At 42.5% G+C, this 19,136-nt stretch overlaps 1 protein-coding gene across 3 annotated transcripts in view; it reads left to right on the forward strand.

Annotated features, from left to right (window-relative positions):
• The window catches only part of LOC100065264 (zinc finger protein 709), a 124,332-nt gene extending 105,849 nt beyond the window's left edge, over nt 1-18,483 (forward strand). The window contains exons 1-5 of one of the 3 annotated variants that reach the window (XM_023645346.2): nt 4,906-5,078; nt 5,210-5,285; nt 15,728-15,854; nt 16,058-16,118; nt 16,497-18,483. In XM_023645346.2, the coding sequence (XP_023501114.1) occupies nt 5,283-5,285; nt 15,728-15,854; nt 16,058-16,118; nt 16,497-17,640 (1,335 nt within the window). In that variant the 5' untranslated portion in view covers nt 4,906-5,078; nt 5,210-5,282 and the 3' untranslated portion in view covers nt 17,641-18,483. Of the gene's footprint in view, nt 1-4,876; nt 5,079-5,209; nt 5,286-15,727; nt 15,855-16,057; nt 16,119-16,496 lie in introns of those variants that run through there. The other 2 variants (XM_023645347.2, XM_023645344.2) reach the window with 2 other exon arrangements.
• Nucleotides 18,484-19,136: the final 653 nt, after the last annotated feature.

Consider the following 19,136-nt stretch of genomic DNA (forward strand, 5'->3'; position numbering starts at 1 on the left):
ACTATATAAATTTATGAACCAACTTCCCAATTTTGATAAAGAAATCAGCTGGGATTATGTGCTATGTTCACTCTTCAGATAATTTTGGGGAGACGTGACATTTCAACAGTAAGTTTTCTGATCCATGTAATTGGAACATTTTCCAGTTTATTAATACCTTTATTAATTTCTTTTGATAATGTTGGTAGTTTTCATAGCATTTGTTTTGTAATCTTTGTGTTAGATATATTCCCATGTATCCTATTCCTTCCAATACTATTGTAAATGCATTTATTTTCTTAATTTCATTATCAGATTGTTCATTGCAAATATATAGAAATACAATTCTTTTTTTTGGGGGGGGGAGATTAGCCCTGAGCTAACATCTGCCAATCCTCCTCTTTTTGCTGAGGAAGCCTGGCTCTGAGCTAACATCTGTGCCCATCTTCCTCTACTTTATATGTGGGACGCCTACCACAGCATGGCTTGTCAAGCAGTGCCATGTCCGCTCCCGGGATCTGAACTGGTGAAACCTGGGCCGCCAAAGCAGAATGTGTGCACTTAACCTCTGCGCCACCGGGCTGGCCCCATACAATTCATTTTTATGTTTTGAGCTTGTATCCTACAACACTGCAGAATTCAATGATCAGTTCTAACAGTTTTTTGGTATACTTCTCAGAATTTTCTGTATGCAAATGTAGGTGCGGAAAAATTTCCCCTTCTTCCCTTCTAGGTTATTTGGTTGGTCTAATAATTAAAGCGACATAAGACAGACTAACAGAAGAAAAACAAATTTAATTACCTATGTATGGGAGCCCCCAAAAAGGTGAGACTCAAAGAAGTAACCACAGCAGGAAGATTTCATGCCCTTTACACCAAGAAACAATAGATTGAGGAAGACTTGACAAGGCTGAGGGGTTTGGGCTAGAGGTAGTAAATGGTGAGGAAACAACAAGATTTGTTTACACAGCCTTCTCAGCCCTAAATGCCCTGTCTCAGATGATAAGGCTGGCTTCTGGTTCAAGCAGCATACAGATCAGCTGGAAAGTCATCTCCTGCTCTCAAGGGGACAAAGGAGAGCCAGAGTGTCTTTCTTGCAATGGCTGTTTCTCAAGCACCTGTAATTCAAAATAATCAATATGCCAATGTGCCATATTCTGAGGTGACATAATCTGAACCTCTAGACAAGATAGCTCATTTGGAAGTAGAGACGGTTTTACATCTTCCCAACCAATCTGCATCCATTTTATTTCTTTTCTTGCCTAATGGTTCTGGCTAAAATCTCCAGTACTTTCTGGAATCAAAGTGGCAAGAGGAGACATCCTTCTTTGGTTCCTCCTCTTCAGGGGAAAGCATTCCAGTCTTCCACCATTAGATATAATATTGGCTGTGGGATTTCAACGCATGCTCACTATGAAGTAAGGAAATATCTTCCTATTTTTGTTATGCTGAATGTTTTAATTATGAAAGAGTACTGATTTTTGTCAATTATTTTCCTGAGTCTATTGATTTCATTGATAGATTTCAGTCTATCTTGCAATTTTTGATTTTTGATATCCTTTATCACATTAATAGATTTTGATATTTTAACCCAACCTTTCATCCCTATAATAAACCCACTTGGTCATGGTGTATAAATCTTTTTTTATGTTGCTGTTTTGGGCTTCCTAGAATTTGTTGAGGATTTTTACATTAATATTCGCAAAAGAAATAGGGGTGTCGTTTTTTTGGTGATGCACTTGGTTTGGGTATGAGAGTAGTACTGCCACACCCACCCACAATAATCTTAAAAGTTTATATAGAGGCTTTAATGGGGTTCAGTAATATCTACGGTCCAGATGGTCTCAACAACACATTATTCTCTCCAGGCTGCATCCTTGGAATGGCTCTTAGTTTGGGAACAGTGGGTGGAATGTATATTCCCAGGACAGGGGCGTGTGTAAGGAGCCTCCAGTTGCCCAAGTCCAGCTGGAGTGTCAACCAGTGGTCACATCCTCTCAGTGACCTCCTTCGCTTCTTGAATCTTGGGTAAACTCATTCCATTGGGGTCATTTTTCAAGGTCATATGGAAAATCTCTCTCTCCATACCTACAAACAACTCCCTATGCTTCCTCAGTGGGGCTCTTTCTTTGGCTTAGACGAGCACCTTGTAGGATATTGTTGAATTCTCATGGGCTTCCCTTAGTGCAGGTGGATGCACCAACACTCTAAGTGTATCCTGGCCCTCATGTTTGCCATGATGGAGAAGGACAGGAACCACATGCTATTAGCAAAGACAACCTTAAGGCGTCATGTCTATTGTGCCCACCACAGCGATTAAAGGACCTTTGAGAGCACCATGATGTGACACCAAGAGAAAGCCAGACTGGCCCTAATGTTACCTATGAGAAGCAGAACAATTTATCAATTCATCAGTGCAGGAAGCACATCCCCGGTTTCTGCCCAGATGGGGCCACTACTGAAACTGTACAGTTCCCACAGATGCAAATGAAGTTGGGGGCGGGGGGGGGGCGGGGGGGGGGCAGTGATGAAATGTAGTTTCCTCAGCATCATGTTTCTGACAGTGTGTGAGAGTGGAGCCAGACTCATGCATCTCCCCAGGCGAATGCACATTCTTAGTATAGTGCGCCCTTTATTTGAGGTGAAGACAAGGAGCTAGCAGCAAAAAAACAGAGGCTGGGCGACTGGCCCCATGGCCAATTGGTTGAGTTCACATCCTCAGCTTCGGCAGCCTGGGGTTTGCATCCTGGGTGCAGATCTATGCACCGCTCATCAACACGTGCTGTCGCAACATTCCATGTAGAAGAACTAGAATGATCTACAACTAGGATGTACAACTATGTCCTGGGGCTTTGGGGAGAAGAAGGAAAAAGAAAAAGAGGAAGACTGGCAAGAGATGTTAGCTCAGGGCCAATGTTCCTCACAAAAAAAAGGATCCAAAAAAAAAAACCAAAACAAAACAGAGGCATTCCTGACTTAGGAAATCAGAGTGATTTCCAGGAAATCTGCTTCTAGACTATTATTTTCCAGATAGTTCTTAAAGGGAAGATGAAAAACAGATAATGAAATGGAAATATCTTCTGCATCTCTCAATGCCTGATGCTAAATACCCACAGAACTTTTCTTTCTGCATTCTATGGATGACTGATTGACGATGCCACTGCCCAGCAATGTTCCCCCTTGTATGATGAGCACTAGTTGCAAATTGGGCCTTCCTATTCTTTTTTTTTTAACTTTTTTTTTTTTGAGAAAGATTAGCCCTGAGCTAACTGCTGCCAATCCTCCTCTTTTGCTGAGGAAGCCTGGCCCTGAGCTAACATCCGTGCCCATTTTCCTCTACTTTATATGTGGGACGCCTACCACAGCATGGCTTGCCAAGCGGTGCCATGTCCGCCCCTGGGATCTGAACCCTGAGCCACAGAAGCAGAACACGCACACTTAACCGCTGCGCCACCAGACCTGCCCCTGGGCCTTCCTCTTCTGTTTTCATTGTGATCAGTATAGTTCTTTGGCCCTGCCCCTCACTTTGCATTTGTCAGATGGCCTCCAGGAATACTTCTGTCCGTGGGTGAAGTGAAGTCCATGGTGAAGTTATTGCTGAAGTTCAGGTGGACTTGAGTGGTGCTGTTTGACTCAGATTGTATAGAAAGGGAGCATTTCCTCAGGGAATTGGGATAGGAAGTGTTCAGATATGGTATTTGTGCAGACTACGTGGAGAGGATGCCTGTCGTGTAGTGATTACAATATCGTCAAAATGAACGTTACTCTGTAGTATCACAGACTCACCAATCAGTGAGATGATTATTTAGACGAAACCAGTAGTCTAACAAGTCTCATTATAGTTGGATTAAGCAGTGTAACCACAAGTGAGGGTGGGTCATGACCACAGAGAGATTTAACTACCGTGAGAAAGAGCTCCTGTTTATATTTTCCTTGGGATACAAATATTTTGATGTCAGAGACATTTTCTAAATTTATCTATTCTGAATAACCAGAAGTCACTTTTCTTCTGAAATAATGGCTTATTTTTGCTCCCAATGCCCTTATTCTGAATCTGGCTGAAGTGTTGTAAGGATAGTCACCTAATGCGTCCCTGATACTGTAACTGAACTCAATGGGTTCACCTCTTCGTCAATTCTCGAGCCAAAAAGCACAAGCAAGGCAAAAGTGGGAAGAAAGGTTTATTACTTGCACAGGCAGGGGAGAATTCCGGGCATCTCTCCCAAGCAGTGTCTCCCCAAACAAGGGTTTGGGAGTCCGTTTATTGTGAGATCATAGCACAGTTCATGAATATTCAGTTACGGAAAAGGCAGGAGATCACGTTTGTTGCCTAACAGTCATGTTCCTTTAAGTCTCAAGGGTAGCATGTACACACGCTACTACATATATAGCATGATCTAGAAATGACTGCTTGGTCCCTCCCAGAGGAGGAGAATTTAACATGTTGACGAGATTATAATAGGGACATTTTACTTCAGAGCAACTTGAGGGGGCTAGAACTGGCTTCAGCTGGCCTGTTTGTGGGAACCTTTGGTGGTTAGGCTCTTCCTGGAACTTTCTGTCTGCAAACACTCAACAGATAATGTTAGTCTGTATCAGATTCTCAGTACACTCCCTGGTCACAGTATCTGCGCCTGTGTACCTTTTTGGCAAAACTTTGTCAGACACCAGTTGTCAACAAAGATCAACAGAGAGAGAGAGTAATCATTGCATGTGGTGAGGTGACTTTCAGTTGTGTGTTTGTAAAGAAGGATCGCAGTTCCAGGAGTCCCCTCCCAACACTACCTTTCAATGCAAATATCCCTGCAGAGGACGAGGTCTGGCTGGCATTCTGCTCAGACACCTAAACTCAGGGGCTGTCACTCAGACACAAGGGGGCGAGTCTTGCGAACTGTCCAATCAGAGGCGGCGCCGGGGCAGGTGGGTGGGGCGAAGCTCCGACCCCCCCGGAAGTTGCTGCTCGAGAAGCGCTGGGGACCGTGTCTCCCCGCCAGTAAAGGGCTTTTTGTGCTTCTGCCGCCTGTTCTGTCCAGTTGTAACCGGTACCGACCTCAGGAGTTGCAAGAAGGACGCCAGGGGACGCAGGAAACGTAGAAATGGTGAGACTTGGGGCCTGGAGTCAGGATTTGGGGGAAGAGTGTCTGGCCCAAAGTGGACTCTCCTTCTCGCTTCTGCCCTGCTCCGGGTCGTTTGTCTCCTGCTGTTAACGGTCCTGGTGGCTCTGCCGCAGCCTCTATCCCGCTGTGACCTGCACTGGCCGTGGGGGTCCTAGGAAGGACTCAGGGGACCCAGGAGTCCTAGAAATGGTGAGTGTGCGGCCCCGGGGTGAGGACGCGGGAGGAGCGGCTGGTGGGAAGCGGCGGGGCGGGCCCGGCCTCCCGCGGTCCCCTCCGGACTCTGCGGCCCCGAGTCCGCGGTGGCGCCGCTCGGCCCTCAGGCCCCCCCGGCCGCAGCGTGGGGGCGGGGCCGGCAGCCGGGCCCCGGGCGTCCTGTGGTCCCTGCGCGCGGCGACTTGGGCCGGAGCGTCTCTGGGCCGCTGTGCGCCCGCAGCCCCGCGTGTCCCAGACGGTGGGGGGCCCGCGGGAGGGCCCGCAGGACAGTCGGGCGTCGGTCTCCGGGGTCCGTGCGCGGAGGGGCTGCGGTTTTGGGGTCCCCAGGGCCTCCTTTCTCCCCAGGGGAAACCCTTTTTCTCTTGAACTTTCCATGGATTTGGGGAGCAGAGCTCAATCCACGACCGTGTCCCGCAGTCTAGGTCTTCCTCGGGCTGACAACAAATGCCTGAATTTCCAGTCGCTCCCCAAATTCCCAGATGCCAGCGTCCTGCCTCTGATTCACAGCATTACTATCAACTATTTGTCCTTGTTGTATTTGAAACAGACGCAATATTTTAATTATCATTTTCTCACAGTCAATGAATGGCTGTTTTAAAAAGATTTATTTTGTGTGTGTGGATATTTTACATGAGTGAAAAGCAGCCTCTAACCACCTGGAAGTACGTTATGTGAAATCCTGGGGCGTCTCCCCAGGATCTTCCTGGGCGCAGACATCCTGTGGGAAGTCCTCTGGGTGCAGGTTCCTCTTGAGAAAGTTTCCTGGATGATCTGTCCTGTCAGCACTGTCCCTACCTGAATTAGTCACCTTTAAAAGATTTATTCACTGTATTTTAGTCTCAGTTTTCCAATGAATAAAAATAAACTTAATCAACATGACTTGAAACATGATATAAAATATTTCCAAAGAAGGAAGAGGTGAATTTCAGAAAAAATAAGACATTCCAGTTTTACACTGGATGTACTAGATTCTTCTTTCCTTCTTTTCCTCCCATCCAGGGCAGTAATATTCTGAGGTCTGTTCTTTTATTTTGGGGGAGTTCAAATGGATTTCCAGGGCTTAGACTTGCAGACCTGAAGTGTGAAGTAGAATTAATAGTTTATTTAAAAATTTACTGTCATGGAAGTAATACTATATTAGCATCATTTTTGTTTCCAGAATGCAATACATTCTTGTGGGATTTCTTTTAGAGCTAGCAGATTGCCATACAATTTTCTTCCCTCATTTCCACATAAAGACTGGTTTGACTGTTTCAGCTGGATTGCCTCAAACCCTGGGTTTCGTGTATTTAAAATATTGCTGGTGGTCCAAAAAACTCCAGTGGGGGCAGAGGCCTGAGGGCAGTGAATCTAAGCTAAGGCCCTTGGGCCTGCAGAGGGAAGGCCTTGAAGGCCCAGTTGTCCTTCCTGGGGAGCCTCCCCTGCAGGTGTCCTACTGCTCACACCGCCATGGAAGGAGCCTTTGTCCTGAGAGGAGCTGCAGAGCCCTGGAAAGCTGGGGGTGCACGTGCTCATGGGGTGGGGAGTGACGCCCTTTCTGAGGTTGTCACTGGTTTCCTTGGGCCTGTTTCTAGACGTAATTGGAGTTTTGCATCCACAGTGTAGCTGCACTCAGAGAGTGATTTGTTTACACTGAGAAAGTCTGTGAGAGTCAGGAGCTCTGGGTCCTGGATTAGGGCCCATTAATGTGGGGTCCATTTGGGTCAGAACCTTAAACTGGATCCAGCTGAGTTTCCTCACTGTGAGAAGGGAGCCTGAGAGAGTGAGCATGTGCACTGTTCCCTGGGGAGAGGAGGGTGTGTGGGGCTCCCAGAGCTCCTTCCTGTGGCTGCTCAGGTGCCCTCCCCTCCTTCTCCAGGGACTGACCCCCTCCAGGGTTCTGTCTCCACCAGGAGAGTGAGGAACATGGGACCTTCTGACTGAGGCTTTCCTTCTGTCCTGTGGGAAGCAGGCTGCTCATCTGAGCTGATTCCAGTATTTGTATTTCTTTCCTTTGGATCCCTTTATCGATGGACTAGTGCAGCCCTTTGGCTCTGGTTTCCCTTAGCACTCGGGCCCTGAGACTGTAAGTTGATTGAGAGAGAGGATGTGAGGAAAGCAAGCAAATGTTTTCATTTTAGATCAGTTTTTCTATGTGCATGTCTGCAGAGAACATAGAAATTTGAAAGGCTAAAACAATTGAAATGCTATTTTAATTGATGTGAGGGAAACTTCTAAAAACTGATGTAAATCTTTGAAAATCCGGTACATTTAAGGGTTTAAGCACAAAACCTGATTGCCTTATATTATGCCATTCGTCCCTGCACATATCCCGAGTGTGGGGTGTAGGGGAAGGACGGACCAGGGTGCTGCGTGTCCTGTTACTCAGAGATGTGAAAAGTTTATTCTGCATGGTTTACGCTTTTGTATCTATTAGTGTTTAAAGGAATTAAATCTTACAATGGTTTCCTATGTACAAGAGTTAAAATTAAAGAATATAAATATCTCTGTTTATTTGAAATAAATCTGTAAGACAGCAAAGTCTTACTTACGATGACTTGCTGTGGACATGTCCTAGTCTCCTCCAGCACTTTTACGCCAGCCACCCCCAAATATACAGTTTTGATCGTTTTTGAGCCTCCTGTTCGTGTCTTTGTATAAATCCATCGAGAATATATATTTTTCTTACCCACTTTGTCCTTGTAAGGAGCAGTCAGACTCCACATTTTTGGGTGACTGCTCACAGCTTAGGTCTCACCCACCCTCCTCCCCTTGTGCCCCCACCTGGACAAGCTGAGGAGGAAGCCTGGGTGCTCTCTCCTCTAGAGCAGGCAGGAGATTCCCACCACCCCAGCCCCTGCCTGTGTGCAGAGCTCTTGCCCCGGCCCCACCCCCAGGCCCAGTGAAGCCCCAGGCCAGGCTCCATTCCTTGCTTTCTGAGCCCTGTCAGAGCTGCTTGAGAGGCTGGCCCTGCCCTCCCCTCAGACCTCTATTATGTGAGTCCTAAGCCTTTTCCTACCTTGTGTGTGTGTGTGCCACCCTGGCGTGACTCTCAACAAGGGAACCACCCCTCTTCAGGGACCATAACAGTTGGCGCCCTGAGCAGCATGTCCAGACATGACCCCACCCGTGGGTCTGTCTTCTCTTGCTCTGACTTGCTCCCCTGCTCTGCTGCCTGGTGGTGACATGCACTGTGGGCTGCTGTTTGCTGGGAAGCTCGTGCGGTGATCTGTGCTGCCCCGTGTTGCATTGTTGACCCACCAACCTCAGTTCTAGGTTCAGCTGAGCAGAGTGGGCAGTTTCAAGAATTTATAGGCATTTGGGAGCAGGACTGTGGGATTGGGGCCTCCTTAAATGAGTCCTGAGTCACTGTCTTTGCAAGGATTTATCTGTGTGTCAGAGTGAAACTGTGACAAAAGCTGGTAGCCTGACATACCCCAGGGATAGGGTGTGTCTACGAAAATAATCCATAACCAATCTATAAATGAAAATTTGGGTGAGTTTATTCTGAGCTTAAATCTTAGGATTATAACCCGGGAGAGTCTTTCCACAAAGGATCAGAGCACTCCAAAGAAGTGGGGGTACATAGGTTGGTTATATACCCTCAAAGAGGGTGTTTCACATATGATTGAAATGTCCCTCCCACAACAGTCACAAGATTGCCCTGTCTGCACAGCGCTTGATGGACACAGCAGGTAGTGGGGTCTGCTATCTTCGTGGGTGTAGCAGGAGGCAAGTCTATTGTCTCAAGCTTGGCGGTCACAGGTGAGCGCAGCAATCAGTTTCTAGCCTAAGGAAAGCTGCTTAATCCTTAAGGAGACGCCAATGTTGGGAGGAGGAGGGAAGTTGCACCTTTATCTCAAGGGTCTTTTGCTCTTGCCATAGGGAATCTCTAAAGCAGATATACAAGGCATGCTCAATGGCCTCGGTCAGGCCCTTTTGGAAAGACAAGGTCAGGCTGAATTAGGTTTACACCAAAATGGCTTCCTCATATATTCCAATATATCCTATTACTTGCCTTTTTTTTTTTTTAAAGATTTTATTTTTTTCCTTTTTCTCCCCAAAGCCCCCCAGTACATAGTTGTATATTCTTCGTTGTGGGTCCTTCTAGTTGTGGCATGTGGGACGCTGCCTCAGCATGGTTTGATGAGCAGTGCCATGTCCGCGCCCAGGACTGGAACCAACGAAACACTGGGCCGCCTGCAGCGGAGCGCGCGAACTTAACCACTCGGCCATGGGGTCAGCCCCTATTACTTGCCATTTTTATTTGACAGGTGGTAGACAGGGACTATACACTTTGCCAGAGGTGGGTCCGTCAGATGGTCACTCCTGAAAGAGCTGTCATTTTAAAAAAAGGGAAGAGATGGGGAAAGGCAGGGAGTGGGTGGCGGGGTGAGTCCACACTCCTAACACCAGAGGGCTCCCCAGGCCCCTTCAGTACCTCTGCTGCTGCTGCTGCCTCTACTGCCACAAAGATCCTGACCTAGAGGGTTATAGGGGACACACTCATGGCACCTCTCTGGCACAAGGGATTAGTTCAAACCTGACTTAAGCCCAGAGTTTAAACTCTATAAAGCAACCAGTTGTCATGGGGGAGGCTCCTAACCCTGATGGCACTGTTTTGAGGCTCTTGGGTGGAAAAAATTTATAAATAGCAGGGTAGGGAGGCACTCCCTCTCCTGCAGTGTATCCATGATGAAGAAAACAAAACAGGAAAGATCAGGAGGAAGGAAACAGTAGATAAAATACTGAAACAAAGGTCCACAATTTGACCCAATTGGGAATCCAGAATATACTAAAAGAGTTTACATATCAAAACAGATAGAGGTACACTGCTTGACTTTTGGGCCTCTACAACATCGGTTCTGAATTAATTTTGCTCTCCGATGTAATGCACTAATTCAGAAACATTCAAGCAGTTGATCAATATGTGTCAAATTATAGTAATACTTGGGATTCCACTAAATTTAAGGAAGGTGCCCCTGATGATCTTAGGGGTGTCAATGAATATAATATAGAGGACAAATAGGACAAATGTTTCACTCTTTTCCCATCAGAACTATGGTTTTGCCTAAATTCCTTGTGCTCCTAGTACCCATTGTCCTAAAATATCCCATAGTGAGCTGGGAAGCTCTGATCCGATGAGCAAGAATTAGAGTTAAAGGAAGTCTTTGCCGCTTACAAATTGGCTTGACAAGTTGGGACCCCAGGGACTTTGCCCCACAAATCTAGTAGTTAAAATGGCCCAATGTCAATTTCACAGGGCCCTGAAGGACTGAAAACTATAGAAAACCTAGTTAGTGAAGGGTTGATTATTCCCAGTGCTGTTTTTTTTTTTTTAATCTTGAATGGCCCTCTTATTTATTTATTTTATTGAGTTCATAATAGTTTACATCGTTGTGCAGTTTCACTTGTACAGTTGTGCAGTTTTCCTTAACTGTGATTGCTACATGTGCAACACTTGCTTCTACCACCTTGGGTTCCTTCTTTGGAAACGAGGAAGGATGGGGAAGGAGGACATAGGCCACTGGTACCTAGTCAGAAGTTAGAAAACTCCCTCTAGGTCTGCTCTCATGTCATTTGACAATTGGTGAGAAAGTGAGAGGGCTCCTGGCCTCTGTCTTTGAATTGACACCAGGTTTCTTGGGTCATATCCTGGGAATGTTGCCATATGCAAAAGAAAGAGGTTTTATCCTTACGTGACACCACATACAATAATTTACCAGAAAGGATAAAAACCTAAACATAAGAGTAAATGATAACACAGTTTGATAAAATATAGGGAAAAATTCATCACCTTTGATTTGGCAAAGATTCTTAAATAAGAGACCAAGAGCAAAAACAGGAAAAAAAAAAAAAGGTAATTTGGACTTCATCAAATTAATCACTTTTGTGCTTCAAAGAACACCATCAAGAGAGTGAAAACACCCTTTGGAACCTTTGTGGACTATCGCTGGAAATCGTTGATGGTATGGAATACAACATGGCGATTCTTCCAGAAAGTACAAACTGAATTACCGTCTGAACTAGCAATTCTGCTTTTGAGAATTGAAGTAGAATTGAAAGCAGGGACTTAAACAGCTATTTGTCCCCTTGTGTTTACATTAGCATTATTCATAATAGCCAAAAGGTGGAAGTAACCCAAGTACCTGTCGACAGACGAATGGATTGAAAAATTTGGGCATATACATACAATAGTGTATTATTCAGCTTTAAAAAGAAAGCAAATTCTGACGTGCTACAACCGAACTATACACTTACAAAATGGTGAAAATGTAAATTTTATGCTTTCGGTTTATTACCACAATTAAAAATAAAATTTTTAAGGCAAGAGAGTAAAAACACAACCCACAGAATGGAGGAAAATTTTGCAAATCGTCTATCTGATAAAGAACTTGTATCAAAAATTCCTAAGGACCTCTGAAAACGTAGTTATAAAAAGTCAAATAGCTCTGTTTAAATATGGCAAAGGATCGGAATACATTATTTTCCAAGAAAAGTAGAGAAATGGTCAAAAGCATATGTAAAGATGCTGAACATTGTTAGTCATCAAGCAAATGCAGATCAAAATCCCAGTGAGATACCACTTCACCATCAGTAGCATGGCTAGAGTCAGGAATTGACATAATAACAAGTTTTGTTGAGGATATATTTAGAAATTTGAACTCTCATACGTGGGTGGTGAGAATATAAAATGGTATAGTTACTTTGGAAAAAGGTCTGGGAAGTTCTCAGATATAAAACCTAAAAAAAATTGGGCTGGCCTGGTGGCACAGTGGTTAAGTGCACACATTCCGCTTGGTGGCCTAGGGTTTGCAGGTTCGGATCCTGGGTGCGGACATGGCACCACTTGGCACGTCATGCTGTGGTAGGCGTCCCACATATACAGTAGACGAAGATGGACACGGATGTTATCTCAGGGCCAGTCTTCCTCAGCAAACAAAGGAAGATTGGCAGCAGATGTTAGCTCAGGGCTAATCTTCCTCAAAAAACAAAAACAAAAGCAAAAAACCTCTAAAATTACCATATGTCCTATCAATTCTGGTCCTGGGTATTCACTTTTGTGTGTGTGTATGTGGTGAGAAGGCTTAATCTGCTTTCTTAGCCAATTTCAAGTGTACACACTTTATACCTATATCAAATCATCATATTGTAATCCTTAAATACAGACAATTGTGTTGTTCAGTTATCCCTTGATAAAGCTGGGGGTGGGGGAAGAGTTTCCAGGTGCATCTAACATTCACATAGCGATTAACTGATTTGCTTATAACAGTGAAAATAGGAATCAGTTGCCTTAGATCTGGATATTATAGTGGTTGAGATTCAAAATGTCTCCAGGGAAAAAGTTCTCTTTAAATGCAAAGGTGCCAGTTGAGTCAGGTTTCAGCCACCAGCATAGGCTGGTTCCTCTGAACCATGCAGCCACCCACCCACTGTCACAAAGGCGTAAGGGAGTGGGGCCTTGTGGACTGTCCAGTCAGGCGAGCTGCTGGGGCAGGTGGGTGGGATGATGCACGACACCTACATGAATGTCCCTTCTAGCTACTGCAGTATTCCAGATCGATTGTCACCTGCTCTAACAGTCCCTGATGGCTCTGCCATAGCCTCTGTCATGCAGTGATCTGCACTGGCTGTACGAGTTGTAGGAAGGACTCATGGGGGTTCCAAAATGTGGTTGGTCTTGGTGAATGTTCCATTTGAACTTGAGATGAATATATTTTCTGCTGTTGCATGAAGTATTCTGTAGATTACAAAGAAATCCGTTTGTTTCACAGTGCTGGTCAGTTCACCTCCATCCTTCCTTATTTCTTGCCTAATGGAGATTATAATTCATGATAAGAGGTGTTGAATTCTTCAGCGATAGTGCTAGGTTCATCTGTTTCTCTTGTCATTCTCTCAGTTCTAGCCTCATATATTTTGCTCCTCTCTTGTTACACAGGTACACATGAAGGGTTGCTGCTGTGCCTTCTTGGAGCATAGACCTCTTTATCAGTGTCTGATGCCCCCTCTATCTCTGAATTTTCCTTGGTTTCAATTCTGTATTGTCTATAATTCATATACCTATGGCAGCTTTCTTTTGATTAGTGTTGGCATGGTCTTTTCTCCATCCCTTTACCCTTCATCTATCTGTGTCTTTATACGTAAAGTGGGTTTCTTGTAGACAACATATAATTCCCTTTTTTGATATCTGATATTACTGTGTCTTTCAATTGTATTGAGACCATTGAGGATTAAAGTGGTTATTGATACAGCTGGATAAATATTTACCAAACCTTTTCCTGTTTTTCATTTCTACCCTTGTTGCTCTTTTCTTTTTGTCTTCTACCATTTCTTCTGTCTTCTCTGGCTGATATTGAACATTTACTCAGATCCTTTTGTTCTCCTTATCATGTCAGTTACACATTTTTTGAAAAACATTTTGTAGTGGTTGCCCTTCAGTTTTCAGCATACATTTACAACTAAGCCATCTCCTTTGCCACATAACACTATACCACTTCATTTGTGCAAGTAGCTCTTAACACACTATTCCCAATTTCCCCTTCCTTGTCCCTCATCACAGTACTGTCACTTATTTCATTTGTCCATAAGTTTTGCATTACCAAACACATTGTTGCTAATATTATTTTAAAGTGTCATTTATTACATTAATTATAAGAAATGTAAATGATATTTCACCTTCATTTTTACTTTTTATAATGCTCTACTTTTATCATTTACAGTCTTTCTGTTAAATTTTTGAGGATTTCATTCAAAGTAGGTATAATCGTGACAAATTTCCTCAACTTTTGTCTCAAGAAGTCCTTATTTCTCCTTTATTTTTGAAGGATAATTATCCTTTACAAAGAATTCCAGGAGAGTGTTTTTTTAACTTTCACAACTAAATATTTCACTCTACTCTGTTCTGGCTTGTGTGGTTTTTGGAAACAAGTCCAATTTACTTCAAATCTTTGTTTCTTTATACCTAAGATGTGTTTCTTCTCTGTCATTTCCTAATATATTCTCTTGTCTCTGATTTTCTGTAGTTTGAATGTGATACCCTTGTTTTTTATCAAGTTTAGTGTCCTCTGAGCTTCCTAAATGAACAGTTTGCCAGCTATGATTAGTTTTAACTGGTTCATAAATACTAGGTTCTTTTTTGTTCTTTGTGTCTTTGCATTAGACTCTGGTGAAATAGGTTTTCTGTTTAGTACAGGCCTTATTAAGAACAGAATATTTGGGGCATATTTCAAAATGCCATCTTTTTTTCTCTTTCCTAATTGTGGAGACACTAGCTTTCCTTGTGACCTCCAGGATCTCCTGGATCTAAGAAGGGTTGTTCGTGTGAAGTTTGTCCATTTTCTTCTTGTGAGATCAAGAGTGGCAGCTTCTAAGAGTCTTAAGTGCAGGATCAGAAGTCGGCAAGGCATCATTTAGAGTGGCTGGTCGGGAAACACCTCCTCTTGAAGTTGGAGAATGGAGGTTTTATGTTCTTTTGGAGGAAAGGACAGTTGAATCCTTCACATATGTTATAATCATGGGCAGATTTACCATCAAACCATTGTGAACACTCTGCAATCTGCATCTATAAACCTCCCCCTCAAGGCCAGGATGACCCAGGGTACACTGTTACTGTTTGACCTGAAAGAGCTCTTATGGCACATTATTATCTCACTGTGTGTTCTAAAAATTGGTGAGAAGTAGCCTTGAGGCACATGAATTTAGGGATTTCTTTGGTCAGTGGTGTCATGACTTCTCCCTTGTGTCTGTGCTCTAAGTTCCGAGTAACCTCCTAGTCCCATCAAATCAAAGAGGGAAAGGAAGAGCAGAGTCTGATAAATATTGCACAAGTGAAAAGCAGTGCTTCCCCACAAGTGTATTTACATTTAGCCAGCTGCACCTGCTTACTTGTAATGATGGCCTGGAGTACTTTAGGACAATGTGGCCAGCTGGGCTTTGTTAAAAGTTTGATTTCTACAGGCCTCTTGGACTTCTCTTTGATGATGGGACCAGAAAAAAAAAAAAGCTTCCAGTTCTTCACTATGCTTTTATCCATTCAAACCTCATGCAGATTTAACACCTCATGGAGTGCAGTAACTGGTGGGTAATAGGAAAGACAAAGAAAGAATTTTTCTAACAAGGAATAATCAGTTTTAAAAGGATAATATTTGGTTCATGTGTATAGTATTTCTTTCATTTCCAAACATGCTCTGCACCCTGCCATTAGAGAGAAATAACGTGTAATGTGATCAAGTAAAAATGTGTAAATAATTTCCATGTGTTGATGCTGTTAAATTGATGGTGAAGTATGTGCAGGAAAATGATGAGTTTTTTATGATGATGTCATAGAATAAATGTTAGGAGATGACAGAACCATATGTAACATTCATACAAAGGGACTATAGGTCCTCACTGCTGTCAGGCTCATGCATCCTACTCTACACACATTTGTGGTGTTTTAGGACTCAGTGGCCATTGAGGACGTGGCTGTGAGCTTCACCCCAGAGGAGTGGGCTATACTGGATCCTTCGCAGAAGAAACTCTACAGAGACGTGATGTGGGAAACCTTCAGGCACCTGGCCTCAGTAGGTAAGAACGAGGACATTCCTTCACTGCATCAATGAGAGAACAAGTGTTTCTGGCCTTCAACATGGTTCCAAGATGTAGAATGTGAAAACAGGAGATGTAGGTAAATAAACTAGGAATGGTCATAGCTCATTGTGGACTTAGAATCTGATTGTTTTTTATAATTTCTAATACTTTGGAATCAATTTTCTGGGTCTTTGTTTCAGCAAAAACATGGGAACATCATGATATTGAAGATGAGTACAAAAACCAGGGGAGAAAACTAAGGTGAGTCACACTCACAATAGATGGCAGTGTCTCTTGTGAGAATCCTGGTATTTTATGAAATTTTAAAAAGAAGCAAAACAATTCTTGCTTCAAATTTAGCTATTCTTAGAAGATTTCACCAAATAAACTTTCTGAAATGTGATTTAGAGGTTCAGTTTTTATAAAAGAGTTCACTTGGAAATGTATTAGTAAACCCTATATTTGAATATCACTGTTTGGATACTAACAAAGGTGAAGTCCTCTTGCAGAGCATTCAGTATATTCAATTTCTGAGCATTCAGACAAGACAGAAAGCCTAAACTTTTCCTGTAAATTGTAATACATATATAAAATCATTAATGAAGAAAGCATTAATAATGTGCTTCCAATTTTTTACAGAAGTCATATAGTAGTTAGACTCTGTGAAAATGAAGAGCATAGTCAATGTAGAGAAGACTTCAGCCTTATTCCAAATCTGAATCTGAACAAGAAAACTACAGGAGCAAAACCATGTGAGTGCAGTGTATGTGGAAAAGTCTTCATGCATCATTCATCGCTTAACAGGCACATTAGACGTCACACTGACTACAAACCATATGAGTATCAAAACTATGGAGAGAAGCCATATAAATGTAAGGAATGTGGGAAAGCCTTCACTTTTCCCAGTTCTCTTCGAATACATGAAAGAACTCATACTGGAGAGAAACCCTATGAATGTAAAAGTTGCAGTAAGGCATTCATTTCTCCCAGTTCACTCCAAAAGCATGAAAGAATTCATACTGGAAAGAAACCCTTTGAATGTAAAATATGTGGTAAAGCCTTCAGTTTTCCCAGTAATGTTCAAATACATGAAAGAACTCATACTGGAGAGAAACCTTATGAATGTAAAATATGTGGTAAAGCCTTCAGTTTTTCTTGCAGCGTTCAAGTACATGAAAGAATTCATACTGGAGAGAAGCCCTATGAGTGTAAGGAATGTGGGAAAGCCTTTAAAACTCCCTCGAGCCTTCGATCACACATGATCTCTCACACTGGAGATGGACCGTACAAATGCAAGGACTGCAATAAAGCATTCATTTCTCCCAGTGCATTTCGAATACATGAAAGAATTCATACTGGAGAGAAACCATTTGAATGTAAAATATGCGGTAAATCCTTCCGTTTTTCCTATTCTCTTCGAAAGCATGAAAGAACTCACACTGGAGAGAAACCCTATGAATGTAAAAAATGCACTAAAGCATTCACTTCTTCCTGTTCTCTTCAAAAACACGGAAGAACTCATACTGGAGAGAAACCCTATGAATGTAAAAAATGCAGTAAAGCATTCAGTTCTTGCAGTTCTCTTCGACTACATGAAAGAAATCACACCGGAGAGAAACCCTATGAATGTAATAAATGCAATAAAGCATTCACTTCTTCCAGTTCTCTTCGAAAACATGAAAGAACTCATGCTGGAGTGAAACCTTATGAGTTTAAAAGATACAGTAGAGCATTTGCTTCTTCCAGTTCTCTCCAAAAACATGAAAGAAAGCATACTAGATAGAAACTACGAATGTACAAAAGTCACAAAGCATTTAGTTTTCCCAGTTCATTTCCAAGACATGAATGAAGTCACGATGGAGAGAAATACTATGAATGTCAGTAAAACGGGGAAGCCTTTATTTATTTCTCGTGAAAACTTTTGAAGATATGTGAGAATGCACACTAGAGGAAAAATCATGTAAAGAATGTAGGAAAGGCTCTTGTCATCCCACCTCTTTCTGAAGGCATGAAAGGACTCACTTGATAAAACCCTCTTGAATGTAAACATCATGGGAAACACTTCAATTGGCCTACATCCTTCTATGTGAAACTCCCGCCAAAAAGAAATAATAAATGTAAGTCATATGAGAAAACTTGATGGAAATTAATTTGTATATGATGTTCTAGAAAACTTTCAACATGAAAGAGTTGTTATAAAAGTTGTAAATATATTGTGTTTACCAAGCTTCTTTCTTAAAGTGCAACATTGGATTGTAGATTTCTATTAATACATTTCAGAAATGAATATTGAGGTGAGAAAATTCTGAAAGTCATCCTTCATCAATACTACATAAAGATTAATATGTGGTGCTCTTTTCTTAAATCAGTTAATAATATTTTCTCTTTAATTGTTTTAAGATGTTTTAATTGTTCTGTGTTAAGGGGCCATTGAAAAATGGTAGTTTGTAGTTGTCAGGATTTTTTTATTGGCATTGTATTACAGTTCCAGAATATGCCTAATCTGTTGTATGTATTGTACATTTCTTAGAGAAAGCTCCTTTTTTGGGGGTGGTGAGTATAGGATCCTGTTTTCATTTTCCACACTATTAAATAGTTGAATAAATTTTTATGTATGGGAAGTTTATCAAAGAGTATACTTTTCTGTTAATTCTTATTTTCAAATGTGGTTCTTTGCTCTTTCTCCTTCCTTCTGAGTGTTATCTGGTGAAGAGACTGAATTGAGTCGAGGCCTGTGATAGGGCAACAAAATCTAGAGCTGGACACATCACCCCTGTCAGTGAGGGTAAAATAAAGAACTAAATCTTTAAGAATCCACCCCCTTTATGGTTCCATGTTGGAATTCCCCAATAGCCTCACTTGCATGAGATTTGGAAGGCAGAAGCAAACAAGGCATTAGGCAGATTCTGGAGCCACCGTACAAGGAGACAGACAGTTACACAGGAGCTTTGGGGACACCATCTTACATCCCATTCTCTGGATTCTTCGCTATTCTAGTCAAGAGTATCTTGAAAATCACCACCAACTGTTTGATTTCCATTTACTCAGGGGTGTATTTTCCACTGATGTTTTCACAATTTTCACACCAAATATCCATTAGAGTTAGAATAATTCTGTGAGACCTCTTGTGTCCACCGGGAAACTAATTGAGACTTTTTTGCTTGTGAGTATTCTCTGATTCCCCTCTTCTCTAGATGGTATCTGAAATAGGTCAAATTTGTATAGGAAACACCTTATACTGTTAATAGTGCTAGTGAGCTTGTTTTCCTGATTCACCAT

Source organism: Equus caballus, chromosome 7 (assembly GCF_041296265.1).
Source record: "Equus caballus isolate H_3958 breed thoroughbred chromosome 7, TB-T2T, whole genome shotgun sequence".
Lineage (NCBI taxonomy): Eukaryota > Metazoa > Chordata > Mammalia > Perissodactyla > Equidae > Equus > Equus caballus.